At 40.8% G+C, this 27,190-nt stretch overlaps 1 protein-coding gene across 2 annotated transcripts in view; it reads left to right on the plus strand.

Moving 5' to 3' along the window:
* The window catches only part of LOC308083113 (retinol dehydrogenase 12), a 27,077-nt gene extending 574 nt beyond the window's left edge, over positions 1-26,503 (plus strand). Inside the window, exons 2-7 of one of the 2 annotated variants that reach the window (XM_080425263.1) lie at positions 869-1,068; positions 7,831-8,070; positions 19,335-19,424; positions 20,469-20,657; positions 22,390-22,499; positions 24,578-26,503. In XM_080425263.1, the coding sequence (XP_080281389.1) occupies positions 906-1,068; positions 7,831-8,070; positions 19,335-19,424; positions 20,469-20,657; positions 22,390-22,499; positions 24,578-24,757 (972 nt within the window). In that variant the 5' untranslated portion in view covers positions 869-905 and the 3' untranslated portion in view covers positions 24,758-26,503. Of the gene's footprint in view, positions 1-784; positions 1,069-7,830; positions 8,071-19,334; positions 19,425-20,468; positions 20,658-22,389; positions 22,500-24,577 lie in introns of those variants that run through there. The other variant, XM_080425262.1, reaches the window with a different exon arrangement.
* Positions 26,504-27,190: the final 687 nt, after the last annotated feature.

Here is a 27,190-nt window from a genome sequence, read left to right on the forward strand (position 1 = left end):
AATAAGTAAGTAGGCTAACTCGTTAGTTAAGGAACTCGTTACCCCCAGCACTGCCACTGCTTGAGATGCACAATTTTAAAACTGTTTCTTTATTATTATTAATACAATACTATTTAAAAAGTTCACATTTTAATTATTTTTATTCTGTAAAGATTCAGTAAGATGTTTCTTATTAGGCAGGGCCCCACATGTTCTGAAAACTTCCTCAGCTCAAATTAGACTAACACATTTGGGGAGAGAAAAAAAGGTTGATATTATCAATAGTAATTTGAATTATAAGATTATGGAGAATCTGTATTTATTTAGCCTCTGCCTCTTCACTCTAGCTATGCGTATTTTTTTATTTTATTAATCAAGTTATTATTGTATTTGTTTTATTTTCTAAACAGTAAAAACTACGCTCCCTTTTCTGTTAGAACAAAAGGACCTTAGGAAAAGGAACCTAAAAATATTTTAATGATGTGTCAGTGTCAGGAAGCCTATAATTATTATCTCACCGCAGAATTAAAAAAACAATGTGAGGGGGCGGGGCACGGTGCAGTTTAACTAGCCTTTGAACTGTGGGCGGTTTGGCCATAATATACCGAGGGAACGCATGCACGCCAGGGTTGCCATGTCTGCTTATTTTAACCGACTTTGGGCTTCTTTTTCTGTAAAGTTGCTTGTAAATATTGGTAGTTGGTAGATCTGCTATTTTCAAATAGCAAACGTATAAGTGCTCTTGTGGCCTATAATCGCTTCTTTTGGGCTTGTTTTCATAGACCTGGCTGCTTATTTCTATCGCAGAATCTGGCAACGGTGATGCACGCGCAGTCGCGCGCATGCCGCTGGTTCATTCTAAATTGCTTCTTGTTCTTCTTGTTCTAAGATCTCTGAGGGATCCGAGGACAGTAACGACAGTCTCAATGTCTTGGACCTGGCTGGACATAGCTGTCCCTCCACTATGGACAGTGTCCATTTTGCTGTTGGGATGGATCCTAAGGTCTCAGAGGAGAGGTCCATGGAACCCGATTAACTGTCCGACCAGGCTGAATGGAAAGACTGCCATAGTGACAGGAGCCAATACAGGTAGGTATTATTCTAATTGGAAATCCGGAGAGTTGATTTCAGTGGTGTAAAGTAACTAAGTAGCCTACATTTACTTAAATACTGTACTTAAGTAGCCTACAAATTTGAGGAATTTTTACTTTTACTGGATTATTTTCAGTACTCTTACTCCACTATAGGCCTACATCTCAGAGGTAAATATTGTACTTTTTACCGCACTACCATTATTTGAAAAGTTTAGTTGGGCTACTTGCTTTGTAGATTTGGATTATATTTACAAAACATACATTAACCACTTTATACATTTTGGCCATTTGAAAATAGCCAATCTATGAGCTCACAATGCCTGGCATTGTGAGCTTGTAGATCTGCTATTTTCAAAAGATTTTTATACATTTTATACATTTGAAAACTTGTGAAATGGGATATTCTATAGTGAGTCCTACTTTCTACTTTTGGTACTAATTGGTAGGCCTACTAAGTACCAATACTTTTTTTTCTAGGCTCAATATTGAGCCTAGAAATTTCGAAAATAGCTAAAAAGTTGTCTGGTAACAATTAAATGTTGCACAAAAGTTGTGGGCTTAGCTATAAATAGCCTACATTTGTTATGAGGTTCTAACTGCAGCCTCTAACCCTGTTATTATAGTTGTCACTTTGAAGCTGAAAAAAACGATCATTTTAGTCGACATATTGTTATGTATTAAATGTCCTACACAAGCATTCAGTGGCCGGGACAATGGTTGATTGTATCCAGCAAAACTCGTGCGTCATGACGCACGGAGAATATCCAAAGCAAGCAGTGATGAGCTGTGGATTTTTGAACTAGGGGGGCTATATTTTCTCACGCTGCATGTGCACATAGCCAATCAGCTCAGTGCTAGTTGAAATACTGTATTCAACATGTGATTTTTAATGTAATGATATCTTATTATTTAGTTGCATTGTTAATTTGTTGTTTTTATTTTTGTTTCAATTAATTAATTATTTTATTTTCCTTTTAGTTTTATATAAAAGCCCTTTATATAGACTCACCCACACATAAGTATACTTAAAATAATCAGACAACTTTGTCTTGTCTCAGAGAACTGGGTCCTCTTCTAAGGATCCCCTTCACACTCTGCAGTGCAGAGACTGTTGTCTCTCATTGTGAGAGGAATGTACACATTCAATTCAAGTCCATGGCTTTTTTCGAGTAGCCTAATGTTATGCAAAGCAGCCAGGTAGACGCTATTGAGAACGGCTCGCCGCTGACGGCGCGAACCTTGAGAGGCTATTGTTTAAACTTTAAGGTGTTAAGACCGCAGCTGACGGTGCGTGCTCGCGCGTGCATGTGGTGCTCCCAGCCCCCCAGCCAGCGCCAGAACTAAGGGGTCGCCGACCCCCCTACAGCTCATCCCTGAAAGCAAGCATATCGTCCTTTATAACACAATAATGATTTGAACACTTGCTCATAACAGGCATTATGAGGAAATCGGCGACCTATCCAATTATGTTTAAGTGCAATGGCTTCAGAAATAACAAGTCATCATGAGTCATGATGACAATAACGTTATTCAGGAGGAGCACTCTTTTTTTCCCCCAAAACACAACCAGAGAGCAGCTGTGGCAACCCCGGCAACCCCCAGCTCTCCGCCCCGCCCCCCATATTGTAACAGCACTGCACCGTGCGACTAGTCAGAGGCTTGTTAATGTGACGAATGGTCTGTGTACACAGGATGGAAGAATATCTGGAAAACAGTGAACATCTGTCCCTTGTGTTGTGTGTTAACTAAGCGTGATGTAAGGCAGTGGTTCTTAACCCCCCCCCCCCCCATATTATGCTATATTAATACATTTCGCTGGGGACTCGAACCCCCTCAAGGATACCTGGGGGTCACCGGTCCCCACTTTTGAGAACCACTGATGTATGGGGGCGGGGCTGGTGATCACCGCTAAGTCCCACACAAATTACCAATAATTTGGTGCCAGGACCAGGAAACTCTGCACCACTCCTATTTTCTGGGGTGCCTGCCACTCCTTAACAGTATAACGACATTGCTTGGGTCAGTGGTGAACCCATGGGTCAAATTGGAAGTGATGACACAAATACATGAGGAGACAAAATTGAAAGTGGAACACTAATTGAAGCTGATAAATGCATACTCTCTCCTGCTCGGATTAAATTGGCAAACCACATGACCACTACAGTCTATTTTTTGTTTATTAAAAAGACGGAGAGACGGGGGACACCTGTTACAAAGTATACAAACATGCTATAGTAACGATTACTATCAGAATATAGAGCTTTAACTTTTTAACATACAAACGTTTTGTTTTAACCAAAATATATCACTTACCACCTTTAACCTGAGGGCCATATTAGGAAAGGGACCCAGGGGCCAATTCATAAATGTCAGCCCTTTGATAACTGTTTTGAGTTTTTGACAAATCAAACACAGCGGTAAAGGATTGGCGTATCATCAGGATGCTATCATCAGGGTGATATCATCAGTGTAATATCTCATTTATTCTGTATACACCCCCCCCCCCCCCCCCCAGAGTTTTCTGGTCCTGGCACCAAATTATTGGTATTTTGTGTGGGACTTAGCAGTGATCTGCGTTGCGGTCTGGTCTGGAAGTGGGGTGCAGTATTAAAACTGAGAGAGCCGAGATGTAAAGACAAGAGAAGGTGAATGTCCATTACAACATTTCCTCGTTTAGGCCCTTTGGTGACGTGTAGACCCGGAACAGTTAAGGAGGAGACACTTATTTTTTTATATTCTTTCTAATATTACTTCTGTGTTCTGAGATTCTGGTTCTTCATTAGACATAATAATAACACAATGTAACACATATATTTCCCTCCCAACACATTCCCATGGTGAACAACAACCTCATTAAATGACAATAAAATGAAAACCAAAAATGCATGTGTGTGCACCCCGAGGCATGCTGGGAAGTCCTTCCCCTGCACTATGCACACCCTGGAATGCTACAATATAATGTTTTATTAATTTTATAATTAGTATATTCTTAGTTATTGTGTTTTGAACTGTTTTCATGAAGGCATTAACTGTAAAATGTTGTTAGAAATGAGGCGCAGTTTACGGAGCTAGTTCAGGCCAGGCAACTCAAGGGATTGGGCTAACCGATCAGGTGATTAAGTCACATGCACTCTTCTCCTGGTCGGTGGGTTATAAGTAATGCTCTGCCTACCTGTTCAGTCTGGTTGCGCTCTTCTGCTGCTCTGACGTGCGACGCTGCTGCTGCTCTGCTGCCGAGATCCTGCCGGATCTGCTGCCCTTGCTTGCTACGTATGCTGCTGACCATGAATAGTCTCATCCCACCGCCTCCCCGGCATCCACCTGTAGGTTCTGTTTCTAGATCCCCGTGGGGGTCTTTATTCATTCCCTGTAAATGCTATTTGGCATGTAACATTTATTAAAATGTTATTCTTACAGGGAGTGAATGGATTCAGAGGCCTGACGCCAAACTATGCTTCCTTATGCTTTCTATATCCATGCTCAAGCTTGCTCAATAAATATATATTCTAATCCAATCCATGGGTTGTCTGACTGAACTGTGGTTATGAATTCCTTGACCTCAACTAGTGATGTCATTTTGAAGGCTTAGAGCCAGTAGGTTCAAGGTAATAATAATAATAATAAATGTAATAATAATAATAATAATAATAATAATAATAATAATAATTATTATTATTATTATTATTACCCTTATTATTATTATTATTATTATTATAATTATAATGATAAAACAACTTCACAGTATCTTATATACAGCAGTTTAGGTTCAACAGTTCAAGCATATTAAAGTGCAAGAAAAAGACAGGAGAGGGAGGAGGTGTGAAGGATGGGGGGGGTTGGGGGTGGCGTTTCCTTTTGACCTGATTTATTTTTATTCTTGTCAGATCGTTCATGTGCCTGATTGTACGGGGAAAGAAGCTTTTTAGCAGTCTGTTGCCAGTGGCTGTGAGACTGCGTAGCCTTTTCCATGCGGCATCATCTGAAACAGTCTGTGGTTGGGATGGCTTGGATCCTTGATGATTCCATGAGCTTTTCTGACACAACGTGCGTCGTATAGGGCTTGGATCAAGTTGGATGGGGGAAATCACATCCACTGATGCGTTTGGCTGTCCACACAACGCTTTGCATTGCCTTGCGGCTGAGGTCGATACAGTTGCCATACCAGGCAGTGAAGCAGCCAGTCAGGATGGTCTCGGTGGGGCCTCTATAGATCTACGGTTCAAGAGTTATAGGCCAAAACTTGAAGTTATGGCTTCCTTGGCTTAGTGGGAAAGTGAGTGCAAAATTTCACAGCATTCGGGCGCTGCATTCATCATGTGTGGCATGTTGTGCAAAACGGGCCACCCCCACAAACTTTGGACGCCAATCATAGCCAATCAGAATGGAATATGAGAAATGTGACAGATACGGCTTGATCACATTATGTGTTTCGCTCAAATCTGTCTCATGGTGGCGCTATAACAGGCCGATGACAACAAAATGTGGTGAAGATTCTTCCTTGGCCTACTGGGAGTGTGCGTGCAAAGTTTACCACTGATTGGTCCAGTGGTGGTTGTAGCATGTTGTTGTGCAAAACGGGCCCCTCCAGCAAACTTTGAAAGCCAATCATAGTCCATTGGAATTATCTGAAACATCTGACAGATACATCTGTGCTGTTCAATAGTAGTCTGGTTCCAGACGAATCTGCCTTTGCAAAATTGCATTGCACTTTAGCCCTCGGCAGATTAGGTCTGGCCCCCTTCAATAGAGATTTTGTTTCTCTCCCTCCGATGTCGTGAGGGACCAATCAGGGCCCAGTATCCAAATGTGGGCGGGCTTATCACCATATTTGGAGCAATGACGTACAATGCAGGAGACTCATGTTCAGTTTTTCACAACAAAGATGGACGCTGCCATAGCATCGGTAGTAAAAGCGTTAGAAAATATTTCTTTTCTAACAGACGAACAAACAATTGCCCTTAAAGCTTTTGTTGGAAAGAAAGATGTGTTAAGAATAGTTTCATCTGGTTACCAGACTAAATACGAGTGGAGCTAGCTTTCGTTGTTTACTATTTCAGCACCGGCGCTTGTGTGTGATGTAGCAGGAAGCACTGCTCTGATTGGTTTTAGGTCTAACCAATAGAGTCCGTTTGGATCTTTTTGTAACCGCCCCTTGGAAAAAAATCTATCGCTGAAAGGGACCAGACTAATATCCACGCAGTGTGTCGTGTGATATTGTCTGGCCACGCGAGGCTAGTTCAATAGACCAGTTTGTCGCACACACACACACACACACACACACACACACACACACACACACACACACACACACACACACACACACACACACACACACACACACACACACACATAGCAGTTGGCTTCATTATTCCCACCATTACAACTCCCTGCCTGGAAGGCCAGAACAGAATCCAGTCAAAGTACACCCCAAAGTTTCTTTTTTCAACAATAATTGACCCGAAGCAGCTAGTGACAAACAATTTTGTATAGTGTCCCATGTATGCCAGTGTGTGACAGATATTACATTTCCACCATGCCCCGGGGTGCACACCAATGGTTTTGTTATTGCATATGTTATTTGAGTTAAGAAATGGGTTACATGTCTATTGTGATTAATGTCGTCGGTTGATTTAGCCATTTATTGTACACACACACTGGGTACACAATGCACTGATATACATATACATTGTGTACACACAACATACAGTGCCGGATAACATTAACAATGTGCATGACATGGGTGTGTCAGGTTGCTGAGTAATAATAACTGAACTAAAATGTAACTGATCTCCCTTCTTTCACCTCCCTATAGAGCAGTGGTTCTCAACCTGTGGGTCCCCACATGATTTTGGGGGGATCCCCAGATGACAGTATAGTGACAATTTAAGGACTTTTAAGACCTTTTTAGTACAAAAAAAAAGAAAAGAAAAAGGAAATGAAATGAAATGGAAAAAGAGCATTACCGTATCAAAAGTAATCAACAAACTGTACTATAAATACTGGTAAACATTGGCCAAATTGTCAAATAATATCCACAGATACAAATAGTATCTGTGGAACCGAGTCAAACAAAATGCCTCAACCCCTACAAGTGCTTGTCAGGGTGGGGGGGTCCCCAAATCAAATATGATTATTTTGGGGGGTCCCGAGATCAGATATGATTATTTGGGAGGGGGGCAGTTCAAATATGATTATTTTGGGGGGTCGCGGCCTGAAAAGGTTGAGAACCACTGCTATAGACTACCGAAGTCCTGACGTCACTCCCACCACCCTTGGGTCACGGCATTATTTTTTGTATTGGATTTCCCATAGGGAACTTGTACTTGTATCAGTACTTGTTTCCTATTTGGGTATATGCTCCTATCCACGTATATTGGTTACTTACACATGCGATCTATGTTATTTAGATAGATAATGTATGCTGTCAGCTTGTCCACAGATGCTGAGTATGTTATTTAGATAGTATGCTATTTAGACACATGCTAGGTTTGATATTTACTTGGTATCCTAGTTACTTTGTAGCACTTACTAGTTTTTTTGGCACTCTAATGAAGTTGACATTTACTCTAATCTTAGTGTTTTGACAATTATTTGGGGGCCCACTTGCAGTATCCTCACCGCCCACCAGTGGGTCCCGGCCCACAGGTTGAGAATATAGGAGCTGCCCCACTCCTCTTCTGGAAAAGTGATTCTGATTCTGATCCTTTTTCCTCCCATGCAACCATTCCAATAGATTTTCCCTCCCTCTGCCCTACAGGGATTGGGAAGTTCATTGCCCTGGACTTTGCACGTCGTGGGGCCCGTGTTATCTTGGCGTGTCGTAGTGAGGCGCGTGGGAGCGCAGCACTGGAAGAGATCCGACAGCGGACGGGGAACCCGGACGTCCACCTACGTCAGGTGGACACGTCCTCTCTGGATTCTGTCAGGGCTTTTGCTGAGAAGGTCAACGAAGAGGAGAAGGCTCTCCACATTCTGGTGAACAATGCTGGAGTATCAGGTGAGGATCAACCACGGATAGAAGAAGCTGGCATATAGCTAGAATACTCCAAACTTTGTTTAAAATACAGTCCGCTATCATGGCTGTAATGTAACTCATATAGGTTTATAGGACAGTAGTCCGCATAAGGAATAAATCCACATGAAAGAAGGCAATCCAACATAACAAAAAGCAGTCCATCATAAAGGAAAGTGTTCCAGTGTGGCACGCCAGCCTGGTGAGGAACAAGGCTCAAGATCTGGTACACTCAATATAGGCCTATGTAGTATGTACTGTATATGCTTTTTAATATTTTTTGGGGGCTTTTCTGCCTTAATTGGATAGTACAGTGGAAGAGTGACAGGAAACAGGAGAGAGACGGGTAACGACACGCAGTAAAGGTCGTCGAGCCCGGGATTCGAACCTGCAACTCACTGTCAGGCTGCAATAGAGCCTACAGCAGGGTTGTCAAATTGGGTGCTGTGGCACCCTTGGGTGCCATGATGCAAGTCCAGGGGTGCCTCAGAAGACTTTGATAATATTTGGAATTCATCAATATCACTTCAGGTAATTCCACTTAGTAAAACGGACATGAGTTGCACTGTACTTGGTGCGTTCTTCATCGGATTCTCATATCTCTTCACCAAAAACAACGGATCTACAAGCTCACAACGCGTCACGTTGTGATGCGTTGTGAGCTTGTAGATCTGTTGTTTTTTGGTGAATATTCCCCCCAGAATAGCGATGCTGGGGTTCAAGTGGTTACTTCAAGTATAAAGTTATTTTCAATCTGTCCTATAATGGAAACGGATATTGTCTCAAGTTTTCCTCCTGACATATTGTATCTTAAGGGGAAAGATTTACATATTTATGTACCGTAATATGACATAAATGTAATGTGCTATAATTCAGGGGTGCCGTGGATGAAAAGGTTATTTACAAGGGTGCCCAGAGCCAAAAAAGTTTGAGAACCACTGACTTACAGTAGATGTGGTACAGTATGCGCCTTAACCACTACTAGACCATCGGCGCCCACTCAATAATCAGAAATAATACTCTTTTCTTCCCATTTGTCCATTGCCATAGTAATCAAACCATTTCTCAATACCTGTGACCATTTGATTGATTGACTGAATATTTTATTAGGCAAAACATTTAAAACAGCACAGTTACATTTAAAATACTTTGTCTAAAAGGTCCGTTCATAAAAGTCCTTGCGGTCTTGTTTTGAACAAGGTCCTTGGTCCTTGGTATGGACCAAGTGCTGAAAGATCTTTCTCCAAACTTGAATTAAAAACACATTTGACATGATGGTGCAGGGGAGGTGGGGCCGTTTGTAGCCTATTGAAAACAGATGAGGCTGTCAGTCTTGATTGACATTAAAGACCTGGACACTCGTATGCAAAATGAAGTTCCGCTATTCAGCTGCAAGCGTGTAAGAGCACATGCACAGCCACAGAGAGAGAGAGAAAAATATGACCGGTTTTATTGAATTATAGAATTTCGATAGATCTGTTGTGGTTGTGGTTAGAGAGTGAGGGGTTTACTCATAGCGACCTGCAAGGGGCCCCATGAATTTGCACTGCCTGCATGTCTGCCTCACAGATCCAGACTCATTCTGTGACATACAGAAAATAATCTCTTCAAATGCGTGTGTGCGTGCGTGCGAGAGAGAGAGAGTCCCACATTATTTTAATAATCATTAGCACGTGGTGGCTACAGATGGAAGCAGCTCATGTATTGGTTTTGGGCACAGAACAATTGGGGTTGCAAAGTTTTGCACACAAATGAACGCAAACAAAGCTGATTCATTCTGCCACTACATAATTTCACAAAATCCAGTATCCGGATCCAGATCTTCAAGTTACAAAATCAACAGGAAGGTGACAGTTTTCTTTTTAAGAAATGCCGTAGGCTACTAGGTTTTGTTAGCATTCGTTTATGTGTTAAAAGAGTGACTTTGAGAGCTGTTTCACGCTCGTTGTTCAGCTGATACCAACAATAAGCCACTCCAACTCGACTACTTACTTACAAAAGATATTGTGGTAAAGTGCATTATCTGTGGGACTATTTGCCCTTGTTTAAGAAGAATGAAAGAGTCCAGGCATTACTTCTACTTTGTTACTTTATGTAGAAGCCATTTCACTGTTTTTGTTTATTATTATCATTATTGTAGTTGTTGTTATTTTAGCATGTTTAGTTTTATTAGTTGATTGATTTATTGGTATAGATTTGTGAGCACCAAAGGCACGCCTCTAGGGCATATCAGGAGACAAGTGATTGGGAGACAGGATGCACCTGAGGGACAAACGTTTTTTTACCAGCACACAGAACAATGCCATGACAGAGAGATGTTTGTATCATGTTTTGGAGAAGTAAAGCAACACAAAAACTACAACTCAAACCTGTGGACAATGTGTTATTTCGCCTGCGTAGAGCCACCACATAGGTGCATCAGTGGGTTTTGATGAGCTGTTTGGAGCCAACAAAATAGCCATTACACTTTATTTAAGGAGAGTTAACATCACATGGCAGCTTCAGCAGGACAAGAGACAGAGTTCAACTCTATTCAATATTCAACTAGATATTTATACCCAGTGTGTGTGCACATGCATGCTGTTTTCTATAGGGCATAGCAGTGACGGCCATTTTCTGGTTCCACTTCAAAATAGTCAATGCATTTTTCCCATTGACATTTCCAAAAATATTTATATCAATTCATTTAAGCCTAGAATCAAGCCATCCAGGGTCCTGGTGAATCATGACCATTAAACATTTTTTTCTGTGATTTAAAAAAAAAATGTTATATTTAATTATATGATATACTATTTTTAATAAATACCCTTTGTTTTGCCGTTTTCAAATTTTTTTTTTTTACAGAATCAAAGTGGTAGAAGAATAAAGTGGAAGTTACGTGTGGTTGCAGGTGTAGACTAAGAGACACGCAGTCGACTCGGACCCCCGCGACTAACCAGTTGACTATTCGACTTAGTCGAGGTCAGGCCTACAAGTGTAAATGTGTATGTGCTAAATTGGGTTTGGGTGTGTGTATGTGTCCATTGTGCATGAGTTGGGTAAGACAATATAGTGGTCAGCTAAGGTCGGATAACCCCTGGAAACTGGACATCTGGACCTCATAATGAATGTGCCTTTATCTCCTATGAAAGGGTTTAAGGTTTCTGTAACTAATCAGGAATGTCTACTTGACCAACTAGAATCAGCTTTAAGGTTGACCACAGTAATCAATGGACTATGTCTATTAGGCCTTCATTAGTAATATAATGTGAGTGCATCACAATATGGGTGCTGGTATATTAGTGTATATTGGTATATGATACTATGTATGGATACATGTATGTAAGTACAAAGACCAAGTGCTGTTTAAATGACTGTTCCTCATTAACCATCAGAGATGTCTGTGTGTGGCATCCTGTGGGGGATGAGTGTCTCTAGGTCTGTTCTTTGTGTGGTTCAAATCCGGCCCTGTCTGTCCTTGTGTGTGTTCATCTCAGGTATTTCTAGACTATGCTATTTTAATATACCACAATATAAAATCTAGTGGGTAGATTGTCATGAAAGTTGCAGAGTGTATACTTATGCTCCATGAAGGATGAACCCTACTGATTTTGGTGACCACACAGCCTTTCCTCTATCACCATCAGCCGTAGGCCTAAATTCCCTCTAGCACTCTATTTTGTAGCTTGCCATATAATTAGCTGTTCACATTCGTACTCCCTGAGTAATGTGTTGATTTTGGCGACCACTTTACTGGTTCTCTTCTCTAGCATCAACCTCAGGTCAAACATTTGATTAGCCTCCCTAGTGGCAAATCTCTAGAGATGGCAATGTTTGATTGATCAGTCTGTTATTCATTTAGTTGTCTGTCCCCCATGGTTTTGTTGGGCTCCCCCCCATTGGTGGGAGCCCACCTTTTCCTTATTGGCCATGGTTGTGCATGTCATAACCTTTGAACCACTTGTTATTTAACAACAGCCCCTAGCCATTAACCAGAGGGGAAGCTGCCCACGTGGGACTTTAAAACGGTTTTAGCCTTGTTTATGACATACCATCATCATCATCCTCCTCATCTGTTTTTACGTCTGGAGACTCCTGTCCAGGACAGGCTTTAGACGCGCCTCCTGCAGGAGACTCAGCTAATTAGCAAATAATAGTGCAGAGCCAAGTGTTGTGTAGCTGCGCATGTGCATGTGTGTAAACGTACACTTTGTCAAAATGCTTTCCACTACCACATCTGGTCCATGACATACTAGATAAAGAATCAAATGATTGACAAAGGAGTCAATCTGCTACGCATTCTCATGCAATTTACTGACAGGGATAATGGAAACTTGGATTCAGTCGAGAGGATTAAATACCTGCCCTGGGAATGATCAGCAGGTCGACACAAGGGGTTGATTAAGTTTCGATTCTAAATACTGCAACTAGTGAGCTGAAATAACTACATATCTACAGTAAGAAGTGAAAGTGTGTGTGGTGGCTTCAACAGATTTTGATTTGATTTGATTTATTTGATGTTATGATTCAAATAAATACAAATAGTCCATGGGCCCAGGCCTGAATTTTTACTAATCAGGGACACTCAAGGTGGCAAACTCTAGTTTGGTATTTTGAAAAGGTCTATATATCTAGATAATATTTCAACATGATAGCCCTTCCCAAGTAGTAGCTTAGTCCCAGTTATCAGCCTTCAATGACACCCATAGTTCCAAAGAATGAAACAATTCTCTAACTTTTTTTGAATAGAACATGTCATACAGAGGGGAAAAAATCATTATTTAATCTCTTTCATACACTTATTTAACCACATGAACCCTAGCATGCCTATTCTGGGGCGAACATTCAGCAAATGGCATGTCTACAATCTCACAACACCTCACGTTGTGATACGATGTGAACAGCATTTTCACTAATCGGGGTCACTCAAGTGCAACATTTGCTAATTCTAGTTTTGTATAGGTCTTTTGAATAGGTCTATATCCCTAGATTATATTTAATCATGATAGCCTTCCCCAAGTGGTAGCTTAGTCACAGTTATCAGTCTTCAAAGACAGCAACCATATATTCAAATAATCAAGAAAGCGCGCCACTTTTCTTTAATAGAGGACATGTCATACAGAGGGGAAAAAAATACGAATTTTCTCTCTTTCATTCACTTTAATCAATGAACATCATCATAACTGTCATACCAATATCAATTATTCAGTATTCGTCATCGTCATCATTATCATCATCATAATCAGTTTTGTAATAATAATCAAAATCTACAAAGTAACTAGTAACTCAAGTTTTCAAAAACTTGTAGTAGAGTAAAAGTACAACATTTGCCCCTGAGATGTAGAGTAGAAGTAAAAGTACTGCAAATTGGAAATACTCCAGTAAAGTAAAAAATCCTCAAAAGTGTATTTAAGTACAGTACTTGAGTAAATGTACTTAGTTACTTTACACCACTGGTAGCACTGGTAGCAACAGAGTCAGAGTTTTTTGTAAGTTTAGCAGGAGTTAGGCAGGGGGAAAATGTATCACTTCTACTGTTTGCTTTATTTATTAATGACCTGGAGGACTACCTCAGTCACAATGGCTGTCAGCCGATCCATTTTAATGATGCAACGATTGACAATTATTTACAGCTCATGTTATTATTGTACGCGGACGACACAATCGTCATGTCAAATACGAAGGAGGGTTTACAGAAGGCAATTGACCAGATGTGTGGCTTCTGTGAAAAGTGGAAACTGAAGATCAATTGTGAAAAAACAAAGGTAACAGTATTTGGAGGCAGAAAGGCTGACACCAGTAGACTAAAGTTTTCCTGTAATGGAGACAATCTAGAGGTCGTCCATAGCTTTAAATATCTCGGAATTACTATGAATTTTAATGGTTCATTTAAGATTGCTATTGAAGAGCTGCATAAGCAGGCCTCACGTGCCATGTATTCCCTCCTTTGTAAATGTAGAACTTTTGATTTACCAGTAAACGTTGCACTAGATCTTTTCGACAAGTTGGTTTCACCAGTTATGTTGTACACTTGTGAAGTCTGGGGGTTTGAAAAAATTGAAAGGCTAGAAAAATTACATCTTAAATTCCTCAAGTACATCCTAAAAGTAAAAACAACCACATGTAGTAATATGGTGTATGGAGAGCTGGGGAGGTACCCAATTTGTATTCTAGTTAAAAAGAGACTCATCGGCTATTGGGCCCGGTTGCTCGAAGGGAAAGAGAGCAAACTGAGCCGAAAAATGTATGACTGTCTGCTTAACCTGTTTAATACAGGTGCATATACGTCACCATGGGTTTCGCAGGTGAAGAATATACAGGACGATTGTGGTATGTCTTACATCTGGTTGACACAGAAATGTAATAACATTGACTGGTTGAAATGAACAGTCGAACAAAGGTTGAAAGATCAGTTTCTGCAAAAGTGGCAAAGTGAACTTAATAATATGACATCATGTGACATTTATGTTGAGTATAAAACTGAGTTTAAGTTGGAAAAATATCTGTTGTGTGAAAACCAGAAGAATAGACAGGCCATCTGTAATTTCAGGTTGAACAACACACGAATCCCAAAGATCACTGGTAGATATAGAGGACTTGAAAGAAGCCAGAGGTTATGTAATTTATGTAATGGAAATCAAGTTGGAGATTTTTGAGTGTAAAAACACTATCATTATGAATCTCAGACAAAAATATCTGCCAAAGTATTTTATAACTCGCCCATCTATGTTGAAACTAATTTTACTACTGCAATCTGACAAGCAAAGAGTCATCTATAAATTAGGTGCTTTTCTGAAGAATGTTCTCCCTCTGTTTAAATAAGGCTTGCCATGCCTTTTGCTATGTCTGTATGAATATTATGAAATGTAAATGTATGATATCTGTGCTCCATACCATGTGAACATGGTCGTGAGTTAAATAAATGATGAACATATGTTTGTTCAGAAAACTGGCGGAACGCTGTGGTGTCACGCGAAGCGCCCAGTGCACCCCTGATCACCACCTCAGGTGTGTGTTTATGACAAGGAGCACCCACAGCATCGGCGCATATGACCTCAGGTGTGTGTTGTACCTTGTGATATTAACTATGTACAGTTTGTACACTTCTCTGGGGCATGACGGGATCTGTTTACTGTATGGGTTGTACGTATACATGTCTAAAAAGCCCGTAGCACTTGCCCTAGCCTTGACGACCTTGCAGGATTATGCAAAGGCTAAAATGTAATTTAGATAGCATGTTAGGTAGACAGATGCCATGTTTTCATAATACCATAGTATAGCATTATTTTAGGAGTCCTGTTGTGACTGTTGTATTGAGGGAAACATTTTGTTGACATGATGGTATGTTGTATGTACGGAATAGAAAAGCACTGGACTGGATGTAGAACTTTTGTGTGACTGTTGGTATATTGAATAATGATTTTCAGTGATTACTTTGCCAATGTGAAAAGGAATAATGCTTTAACTGTTGAATTCACATGGATTGCTCCTGTGACATACTGTACAGTAGAAGTGAGTGTTGTAGTGACTACTACTGTAGGCCTACAGTGTGTGGTATATGTTTGTATTTTTTGTTTTTTTGAAAGGTTAATACGTGTAACTTAAGTTATATATCAGATTTAGTTTTCTGTCTCTAAGCCAAATGAAGCGTAGTATACCTGTGAGGTGTGAGTGGGATTGAAATAATATTTAAAAGACTATGGTATCCCCGCGGCGTGGAAGAAGGTGTTAGGACGTGTGGAGCCCCGAGGGGAGACAGTGGCCAATGATAACGCAGGAAAAAAAGGTCAATTTGACCAAAAGTCCATCTGTGTGGTAGGTGGACTTTATGCCGTCACACAAGTGTCATGGTCTTCATCAGGGAGTGATCGGGTTCAGTTCTCGCGCTTTATATAATAATCTGTGTATTAACTTTTTATCCTCTCCTCCACATTTTTTTAGTGCTCCTGTTCTTTTTAGACATAGTACGTACAACCCAGTAAACAGATCATGTCATGCCCCAGAGAAGTGTGCATAGCTAAATATCCCAAGGCACAAAACACACACATGATGTCGTAGACACCGATCCCGTGGGTGCTCCTCGTCATAAACACACACCTGCCAAAGTTTGCAGGATTGGTTCGTTTTGAACAAAATGCTTCAAATCCTGAACGCAGCATGCGATTTCCATTAAATTTTCCGCGTAGATTCCTACTTTGCCAAGGAAGAAATGCCCTCCTTTTCACATTGGCCTGTTATAGCGCTACCAGGAGGCCATAATAACCTACCTGACCATGTCTCGTATGCCTTTTGTTATAAATAAAACAAATCATTATTGAAAAAAAATTCAATGAAAGTGATTGTGAAGAACACAATTATTGAGTAACTGAGTTATTTAAAAATTACATTGACTTTGATATTTCAATGACAAGATGCTCCTTAACACATCCACCGCCAAGGGCTAATCTCATAATGTACTCACCAGTGCCAAGGTTTTATTGTTGTTTTTTGTTTTTTTCAGGTCGCCATAGGCCCCGTTAAAATCCTTTAGATTGCCCGATCCAATGTTTGTAAACAACGGGCACATGTCCTGGTGTCTACTCGTCGAGACCGCGTGTCAAACGGAGCCGCCATGTTTGAGTTCTGATCGTTTAAGTTAACATGGGAAATGCGAGGATGAAAAACTACATGTCCTGTACAGCTTTTACAGGGGTTTATGTGTACGACTTAGAATGGAGACAGACGGGAAACAAAAAACGTGATCGCACTTCCGGTCCGATCGGGTGGTGTTACACTGAAAATGGTCCCCCTAGAAAATTAAAAAAAAAAAAAAATTCGAAAAAAAGGAAAAAGCACCACAGCCCGTAGGCTACGGGATTGGCGCTTAACCGTTGGATTTAACGGCCCGTAGAACTACGGGCCCGGCGGTAAATGTGTTAATGGTCAAAACAATATCAGAAAGGAATTATAAATGTCAGAATTAGTTGAATTAGTCTTATTGCACCTGTTTTTAGTCCGAACAATGGCCGGAGGAGGAAGAGAAGGAGGACGCGGTGCCGCGAGGCGGGGCTTTGATGCGAGGCGGCGTGAAGAGGAGGAGGAGGAGGAGGAGACGGCGCCGCGAGGCGGGGCTTTGATGCGACGCGGACCTGTCTTTTGTTGTTCCCCCCCACATAGCAACCAGGAAGCTACGCTAGGGGAGCGCTGAACACGCGTTCACACGCACACGTGATAATAGTTATTGTCCATGACGGAGTCGCGCCGACTCAGCAGAGCTTGAGGCCGAGGAGGCGCGCCCTCACGCCTCCAGGCGCGAGTGCCCGCGCCGACCGGCCGAAGGTCTGCTAGTCGAATCAGCGCCGTCCGAGTTGTGAACCGATAGGGACAGAATAGTTCTTTTGATGGATCACTATCCGTGTGTGTGTGTTTGTGTGTGTGTGTGTGTGTGTGTGTGTGTGTGTGTGTGTCAGGGAGAAACTAAAACAAATGTTAAAAGCTAGAACACAATAAAAGTATCTTAACAGTCATGCTTTCAATAAACCAAATTGAAAGCATGAGCACGTGCGCGTGTGCTTGCGCGTGTGCGTGCGCGTGTGTGTGTGGTCGCGGCTATATATGTTTGTGCACTTTAGTTGGGAAGCCTGGCTCGTGGCTTGCATTCGTGGCTCCCTCTAGTGTCTAGTGTCAGAATTGCTGGGTGGGAGGTAAAAACGAGCGCGCCTTCTCCAATTTCCCTGGTTCTCCAATTTCCCTGTAACATATACAACAACGTATACCAATACAATAACAAAGTGCAACATATACTCTGTTGATAGACTGTTAATACTACTAATTTTTGAAAGGCTGTCACACATTCATTAGGGTGATTGGTGTTTTTGTCATAAAACTTGGTGTGACTGAAGAGTTAATTAACTAAGTTCAAAAAGATCAAACTTCAAATGTCAGGAACTGAGACGTGGAATAATAGTTGTTGGTGCGGGCAAGGTTTAGACTTCCAGGTGCGTGTATTTCGTTCCAATTGAAATAACTGGTTTTGCCACCAGTGTGTCACGACTCATGGTATGTTGATTTAATCTCAACTATTTTATCAGCACTACCGAGGCAGAGAAGTAAAGACTTCAAAGCTCTTTTTCATGTCGGCCCTGTGGCCTTTTCGTCAAAGCCCTGACACTGAAACAGATACACACATTTAACACCTCAGAGCAGCCGAATGGCAATTTGGACAGAGCAATTTTTCAGAGAACTGAAAACCCACAAATATCTGTATCTGTCTGACCGCGGGTCTGAGGAGGAAGCCCAAGTTCTCAGTGTATTCGATAAATTGTATGTATCGGCTTCCTTGATTGGCCAACCCAAACCGCCGGCTACACGGATTGGCACAGCCACGTTCCCGACATGCATGGCCCCAAGTAGGCCGTTTATCTAAAGTTCCATTTTGTTTTTGGAAGCAGACACTTCCCTCATCTGATGCAATCTCTGCTTTCATTTCTAAAAGTGGGTGGAAACAAATAGAGAGTGAAAAAAACAACAACCCAACAACTGGATTGCGGAACCAATCCAAAGTATTTAGGGTGGTTCTTCATATTGTAGTGGTGATATGATTGGTAGGCAGATCATCTCTGATCGTCTGGCAACACCAGACTATACCCAGGTGGGTACAAATTGAACGTGAGCTGGGAAACCAAAGGCTGCTGTGTGTTTCCCAATTATGACATCTGGCTCAGTGGTGATGAAATAGTGGCTCGACAGGTGCAACGTTGGAAAGTAATTAATATTCATCTCCACTGAGACAATTGAGTCTAACCCTAAACATAAGGACACAGGGGTGCCATAATTACAGCTACTGTAGTCTATTGTGTCATAATACAGACAGGGAAGGGCACCATACATCAAAATAGTTGTTAATACAAAATATATTGTATGACCGGTGTGTTTCAGATGGGAAGAATTAGTCATGATGACTATTTATGGACCGGATCAGCTGTTCTTATGCTATGTGTATAGATATATATAGATATCTTGTTCTTTTTATGTCCGCTTTGACATGCTTATTTAATTGACTGACTGATCTACTGACTGACTGACTGACTGACAGACAGACAGAGGTTACTCCATTTTATAGTAGGATAGTAGAAGGTGTTCTCTGTACTGTATACATGACTTTGTATTTAATGAATATTATGTTATGTAGTCTTTTGTGTATTTACCTGCATAGCCTGATGTAATTTGCTAATAATATTTCTTTGCGGTTAGTATTATTATTTCTAATACTGTGTGTCTTCTACAATCAGGCTTACCCACAGAGATAACCAAAGATGGCCTGGAAGTTTCTTTTGCTACAAATCATTTGGGTCCCTTTCTTCTCACCAACCTGCTGCTGGGTAAGAGCCTTGTGTTAAATGTTAATCTACCTATCTAATAATGTTATGTATCTATGGCTCTGTTATTGTTTCAGAGTAAATCCTTGATCCTTGATAATATTATGAATGCCCTATGTGGGTTCATTTATTGACATCGTGATTAATTAATTATTCATTAATTGCCTTAATGCAAAAACATGAGATGTGCATTGTCTAGGCTAAAAAGAAAAGTGTAAATAAAATAATATTGAGAAGAACATGGCACATAATCTTGCTTTTGAAAACAAAGAATATGAAAGCAATAGCCCAAAGTATAAAATAAAGATTATTTCAGTCAGACAACTCTTGGATTGGATTAGAATATTTATTTATTGAGCATGCTTGAGCATAGATATAGGAAGCATATATGAAGCATAGTTTGGCGTCAGGGCTCTGAATCCATTCACTCCCTGTAAGCATAACATTTTAATAAATGTTACATGCCAAATAGCATTTACAGGGAATGAATAAAGACCCCCACGGGGATCTAGAAACAGAGCCTACAGGTGGATGCCGGGGAGGCGGTGGGACGAGACTATTCATGGTCAGCAGCATACGCAGGCAAGCGAAGGCAGCAGATACAGCATAGATTTCGGCAGCCGAGCAGCAGCGTCGGCACGTCAGCGCAGCAGGACAGAGCAGCCAGAATGAACAGGTAGGCAGAGCAGTACTTATAACCCACCGACCAGGAGAAGAGTGCATGTGAGTCAGTCACCTGATCGGTTGGCACAATCCCTTGAGTTGCCTGGCCTGAACTAGCTCCGCAAGCTGCGCCTCATAGATTGAATGGGTTAAGACACCAACCTGCTCATCAGGAGCAGTTATATTTGGTGTTCAGTGTCTTGCTCATGTACACTTCGACCCTAACCCAGGGATCAAACCGCGAACCTTTCGATTCCCAAGTGGCCGCTCTTTACTTCCTGAGCCATTGCCACTCTAGTGTGGGCCCCCGGCCCACTAGGTTGAGAACCAGTGATTTATAATATTGTCATCTGTCCGTCCATATGGATCTATCTGTCATTCCAGAGCTGATGAAGCGCTCAGCCCCCGCTCGCATTGTCACCGTCTCCTCTGTCAACCACCAGAAGGGTGAAGTGGACTTCTCTCATTTCCATGGTGAAAACCTCACCGTCAGAATGGACTCTATCTACAACCACACCAAGCTACACAATGTCATCTGCACCAATGAGTTTGCACGCAGGCTGCAGGGGACAGGTAGGTTTGAAATGAACCAATTAAGACCGGGAAAGTCATCTGTCATTTTCTATTTTAACCACTTTAACCGTTATTTTCTATACTTTGGCTATATTCAAAAATAGCAGCTCTACAAGCTCATAGCGCTGCACTCGCTATGAGCTTGTAGATCTGCTATTTCTTATAAAATCATGAAAATTTGTGCTAATCTTTGAATATATACTGTATGTTTTTAAAGCGAATATTTGTAACTCCAATCTTTGCTTCTCAAATATTTTGAGATGGGGGTCCGCGGCCAAATGCATATAATTTTGGGTGGTGATTGACATGAAAAACTGTGAGCACCACTGATATATATACTAAAATACTGTACGTTTTTCTTTAGTGTATAAACTGTTAGGATTTAGAAGATATTTGTAGATGCGTTCCCAGATTGAATGGGTTAAAATTGGCATGATTGGCATGATACCTTTGTGGCAAGGACCTTGTATCCCAGAGTTTATTCAAACCATATAATTTCCTTTCATTTCAAATCTTTCCCAATGATAAGATTCCTTGAGGGACTCTAAAGGCAATAGAGGCCTTTCATGGAATGCTAAGAATGCCCGTTAAATCCTCCATGTTGGAAGAACCACTATTTGAAAAACAACAACTGCTTTGTGTTGATATAAATGTTTGTTGTTTAATTTCTGGATCTTGTAAGTCACAGTGCAACAGTAATTCAATGTTTTTCTATTTATTTATTAATTTCTAAACCTAGAAAGTTGTTTTGCCTACACTGCACAGAAATTTGGCATTTTCTTTTGAAAGAAGTTACCAATGGTTACAGGCAGTCATGCAGGAACAAATAGAACTATTAAAACATTCCGTGCGAGGCCTCTATTGAGTTGGTAAAAGAAGCCTTGCAGAAAGGCCACAGTAAAGCCAAGCGCATGCGATGGCACACAGACAAGCCCATGTGGTGCAACTCAAGTAACGTTCGGGGCTTTCATTTTAGAGTACTTTTGTTCCAAAAATGAATGAATGAAAGCCTCCCAGGAGCTACAGTATGTGTTTGAAAGGAGTCTCTAAGGACATGACCCCACTGCAGCCCACTGCCACAACCCGATTGGGAATAATTTATGATTCTTAAACATTTGATCCCCAGCGTTCTTATTATAGGGGGAACATTAGCCAAGAATAGCTGACGTGTAGTGAGCTTGTAGATCGGCTATTTTTGTCAAAGAGATTTAGTGTAGATATTAAAAAAAGGGTCCAAGTACTGACCCAACTTAGGTCCAGTTTACTAAAGTCTAGAGTGTTTAATGATGTTTCTGTTCAGGGTAATACACTAACCTGACCCAGACATGCCTTGTATGTGCAATCATAAACTGGCAGTGAAAATAATTTAGATTTTAGACTACTATTTTGTTCCAAAAAGAAAATAAGAAAACTGTGAGGGAGGGCTTGCAATAGCATTGCCAATATTGTGTTGGCATGGATATCGAGCTGATGTCTGCTTTAATTTTGTATGCAAGACACAAAAACAAATATACTGTACATTTCAGAATGAAATCACAGTGTTAAAAGTGTCAAAGAAAGGATACAATTACAAATGTTGGCTACGCGCCACAGCACATTGTAATGGATATTGCAATGTGCTGTGATAAGTAATGGATAAGTAATGAAATTCTGTCCCTTAGGAACTTGGGGGGATGTTCTTGTGGCTTAAACCCCCAATCTCTATCTCTTTGTGTCTTTGTGGGCGAGATAGGTGTGACCGCCAACTCGGTTCATCCTGGTGTTGTTATGACAGAAGTCATGAGACACTATAGTGTTGCAGTGCGATGCATCTTCAAATTGATCGGATTCTTCTTTTTCAAGGTGAGTGCTTTTGTCCATTCTACAAAGTTTTCTGAAAATTTTATGTTGCTATATATCGTTGCTGTCGGGAAGAAATCTTTTAACTCCATATTTTTAACTTTTTGTGTTTTTTCGTAAATTAATGCCTTACTTGATCATACTACAGCACAGCGTCACACAAACACATTAAAAAAACACGTTCTTTCTCTCCCATAAAATGAAATAAAAATATATAAAAAACAATGATAATAAAAAACGCAGCGTTTCGAGCTTGTATTTTGAATTTTAATCCTGAATTGTAACAGTTTTTGACATGAGGTTTCCACCCGACCATAGACGATATATAGCTACAATTTAAAATGACACATACGGGCCCGGACAGCTGGCGTGGCGGTCTGGGCACCTAGGCTCAATGTCGCCTGACAGCGCGTCGCGGGTTCGAGTCTCGATCCAGACGGCCTTTGCTGCGTGTCACTCCCCATCTCTCACTCCCCATTTCCTGTCAGCCTACTGTACTATCAATAAAGGCATAAACCCTTAAAATCTTTAAAATGACACATACGTATGGGGCACACAAATACAATTGATAAGTACGTTGCGATTGGTGTGGGGTAATTAATCACACCTGTATGTGAACATACATGTGAAATGTATGTAATATCACAGCCATTCTAGGGCTAGTGACTGTCAACAGATGGAAAAAATGCTATTACTAATCCCTTGTTCAATGTCCAAGAATGCAATGAGGTTACCGTAACAGCAGGTCAAATCTAAACCACACGGCGGGGTGATTTATGTGAACCAGGACTTCAGCAGCTGGACCAGTATGTGTTTGATTGCTGGAAACGACTCAAAGCAGTCTGTTGTTCTTTGGTGATGACGTAGATCAGTGCATTAGATCTGTTTATCTTTGTCTGCGGAGTGAAATTGACCAGAACCTGCTGTAGTCATGCCCTGGATTCTAACCAGAACACGGTTGCTGCTGGTCTAAATAGACCAGTAACAGTTCTCTGGCGGCGACGCATAAACATCATCATTTAGTAGGCTACTTTAAAAAAATCACTGGATGAATAAAATAAAAAACTACAACATTAATTTCAAAATTTGTTAGGAATATGACATTCCATTCACTGGAGTTTGAACAGTGTTGCATTTGCATGCAGTGTGCGCTGCTTTGCAACAGGCTTTTTTAGTGTCATGTTTTTACGTTCATAGTTAAGAATTAGAATGAAGCTCAGGTCCTTCCGACGTCCTCCCCCCCCCCCCCCCCAAAGGAAAGGATAGGGGAGGGGAGGGGCGAGGAGGAGAGTGGGCGGGATTAATCGGCTGTGACCTCACTGCCGAAGGGCCAAGCTCAGATTACTTTTCAACCTAATTAGTCAGAAAACCCCAGACCACAGAAAATCCACTGAATGTTCAAAGTTCAGATTTTTTGGGTGTAATTGAGGTCATAAAACCCCCAAAAAAACATTTAAAAACAAAATGAGAAAATGAATGTCATAGAACCTTTAAGCACTTTCAATCTGGTGTCCATATTTTATCAGTCCTTATAGTCAAAATGTTCAAAATGTTCAAACTTCAACATTTAAAACGTTTTTAAAAATAGCGAAAGTAGCAGATCTTAAAATAGATTGCAAAGTATAAAATAGGGAGTAGTGGTTAAGAGTATACTGAAAAGTGTGTATGTGTCTGTGCGTGCACGCACGTGCGTGTGTGTCTGTGTTTATTTCCACGTACATGAAAAATTATTCCTATAAAAACATACAGTATGCATGCGTGCACTGCGAAATCCTTAACCCATTAAAACTGGGAAAGCATCTGTCATTTTAGATTTTAGCTCATAAGTTTTTATTTATTTATTTTCTTTACACTTTTGAAAAATCCTGAAAGTGTTTGAAAAAACTGTTTTAGCACAACCCGTCTCTTCTGGGGGGGTCCCAGGCACGAGACATTTTCAGATGGGGGGGGGGGGGGCGCGGCTAAATATATATCATTTTGGGGGTCCTTGGCACGAAAAGAAAGTTTCAGAACAACTAGACACTGTGTGTTGTCTGCTCTCCCCATCCTCCCTCTGAACCCCACTCTCCTCCACTCTTCAGTCTGCAGAGGAGGGTGCGTTCAGCCCCATCTACTGTGCCGTAGCAGAGGAGACCGACGGGATAACAGGGAAGTACTTTGACAGCGACTGTGCCCTGGTGCTCCCCGCCCCTTTAGCCAGAGACTCCGCCCTGGCGGTCAAGGACTTTGAGCTCTGCGAGAGACTGACCTCCAAGCTCTGAAACGGTGATCTGCTTCACAGAGCCGTGATAACAGATTTGTGGTCAAGTACATGTGTGTTGAATGGCATATAACAAAATGCTTGATACTCTGATATATTTTAATGTATAATCTTTGTATTACATATTGTTGATTATGCTGTACATGTAAAGCTCTCTCTCTCTTTCACACACACACACACACACACACACACACACACACACACACACACACGTGCACGCTCATACACAGACATCAAGAGACAACTAGAAGAGATCAAAACAATTAAAGGGAAACAATTTCACGGGTCATATTGCACCACAGTATAATTGCATCGATTATATGGCAAGATATGTTTCACATATTTTGTTTTAATGAGATAGGTTAACAAGGTGGGGTGGAACTTCTGTAAGTGATCCTAAATTGAGATGAAGTAGCCTAGTTTCTTTGTCATTGAAGAGGCTGAAGCTGAGTGGTGTAATTGTGAATTCTGAAAGGATGAGGGAAGTGTTTAGTTTAATTGGCTGTTATTTAATTTGGTAAACATTGAGGATGCCAAGCTTATGAAATTGGAGTAATCATTGTTGTTCTTTTTTGAGCTGAGGAGGCAATGATTCGAACAGTTTGTTTGTATAACCAGTGAATGTATTGCAGTTTATTGGTTTATTGTTGGTGAGTACTGACCCAAGCAATGCAATTCAATGGATAAATCATAGAATAATAAAGCATGAGGGAGACTTTTGTGTTTAAGAGGTTGCAAATTTGTATATAATAATGTTATTTTGCCATTTTGGATGATATTAGTCAATATGAGGTTTCCAATAGGGGTTTCATCAATAAGTACACCAAGAAAACAAGTGTATTTGACATTAGCTATTGAGATGATCAATCTGCACTGTTTTACTCTGAGGATACATTTTATATTTGTGCATGGCCAAAAACAATACATTGTGTTTTCTTATGTTGAGTAACAATTTATAAATGTTTTAACAATTGTGGAAAAACATCTCATTGACAACTTGCATGATAGAATGATATTGCTTTAGGAATAGTTTCTGATGGTGGAAGGTCTGGGTCTCTACCACCGCTCTATCCCTGGGCCAACAAACAAGAACACAAAGTGTTGCATCTGGCTTTGTCGGCCATCTATGCGACCACAATTGGCCCGTGTTCGGGGGAGGGTGATATTTATCACTGCACGTACTCCTACGGGTTGGGGCGCACCTGTCAGCAGGGAGTGTTGGACACACAGAAATGTGTGTGGGGAGGAATTAATTGGCATAAGGACTAAATTGGGGAGAAAAAGGGGTAAAACATTATTGGCTATTCTTAATAAAATGCATTTTAAAAAGAAACAAAGGGACAATGGCAAAAACTAAATCAGATCAGGAAATTGTAACAACGATCAATGAAATGTGTAACCAATGATGTAGGTGATGCTGAAGAGATTGCTTTTGGTGAAGCCTTATTGTGAAAGATGCTTATTGTAAATGATGCCTTTTGTAAATTCTGATAACACCTAAGACAGGCAGCCTCTGATAGCTTTAAAGCACAGCACAAGCTTCACTCTTGTTTTTAGTTGATTTTTAAATCTCTGCGTTGTTTTCATGTCCTCAGTTTTTCCTGATTAAATGCCTTTTTTGCTATGTATATTTTGTTAATGTTGTTTTATGCTTATTTGTACTTTTTCTGTAAAGCACTTTTTTGGGCTGCATTTCATGTCATGAAAGGTGCTATATGAACCTTATTAAAGTTCTTTATTATTATTATTATTATTATTATTATTGCTTTGACTGTGTAATTGGAAGACTGACAGATTTTTAGCTGGCTCCTTTCCAAGTGAAGGAGCAGCGGCTCTACTCTGTCTCTCTCGGGTGACTGAACTTCTCACCCTATCCCTACCACCCGTCTGAGAAATCTCATTTCGGCCGCTTGTATCCTTGATCTTCTTCTTTCAGTCATGTCCCTCACATCATGACCATAGCTGAGAGTAGGAATGAACATTGCCCGGTATATCGAGAGCTTTGCCATCTGGCTCAGCTCTCTTTACATCACAACAGTATTACACTCGGGGGAAACTAAGAAATATAGTGAAATTCAGGCACAAACCGGATTAAAACACCTCTTTATTGAACAATATTGATTTCGGAACACTAATTTGACAGGTAATATCCATTTTTTGAAGTTAAGCACTTTATATTTTAAATGTGTACATGTATGGAGAGGTAGGACCATGAAACACAGAGCTTCCATTGGATATTGGAGGTGGTTGACTGAGACTGACAGAGACGATACAAATGTCAGAATTATAAATTAAATAGAATCTCTGTCAGTCAAGGCTAAGGCAAAATGTGTAGTAGTAACAGGTTATGTTGCAAGTTTATGTCACTACCAAGAATTAGGGGAACGTGTCAGATAGCTGTGAGTTCAGTGGAAGTAAAGGGGCATTTAGGATT

The sequence above is a fragment of the Gymnoscopelus braueri genome (assembly GCF_963280865.1).
Source record: "Gymnoscopelus braueri genome assembly, chromosome: 3".
Classification (NCBI taxonomy): Eukaryota; Metazoa; Chordata; class Actinopteri; order Myctophiformes; family Myctophidae; genus Gymnoscopelus; species Gymnoscopelus braueri.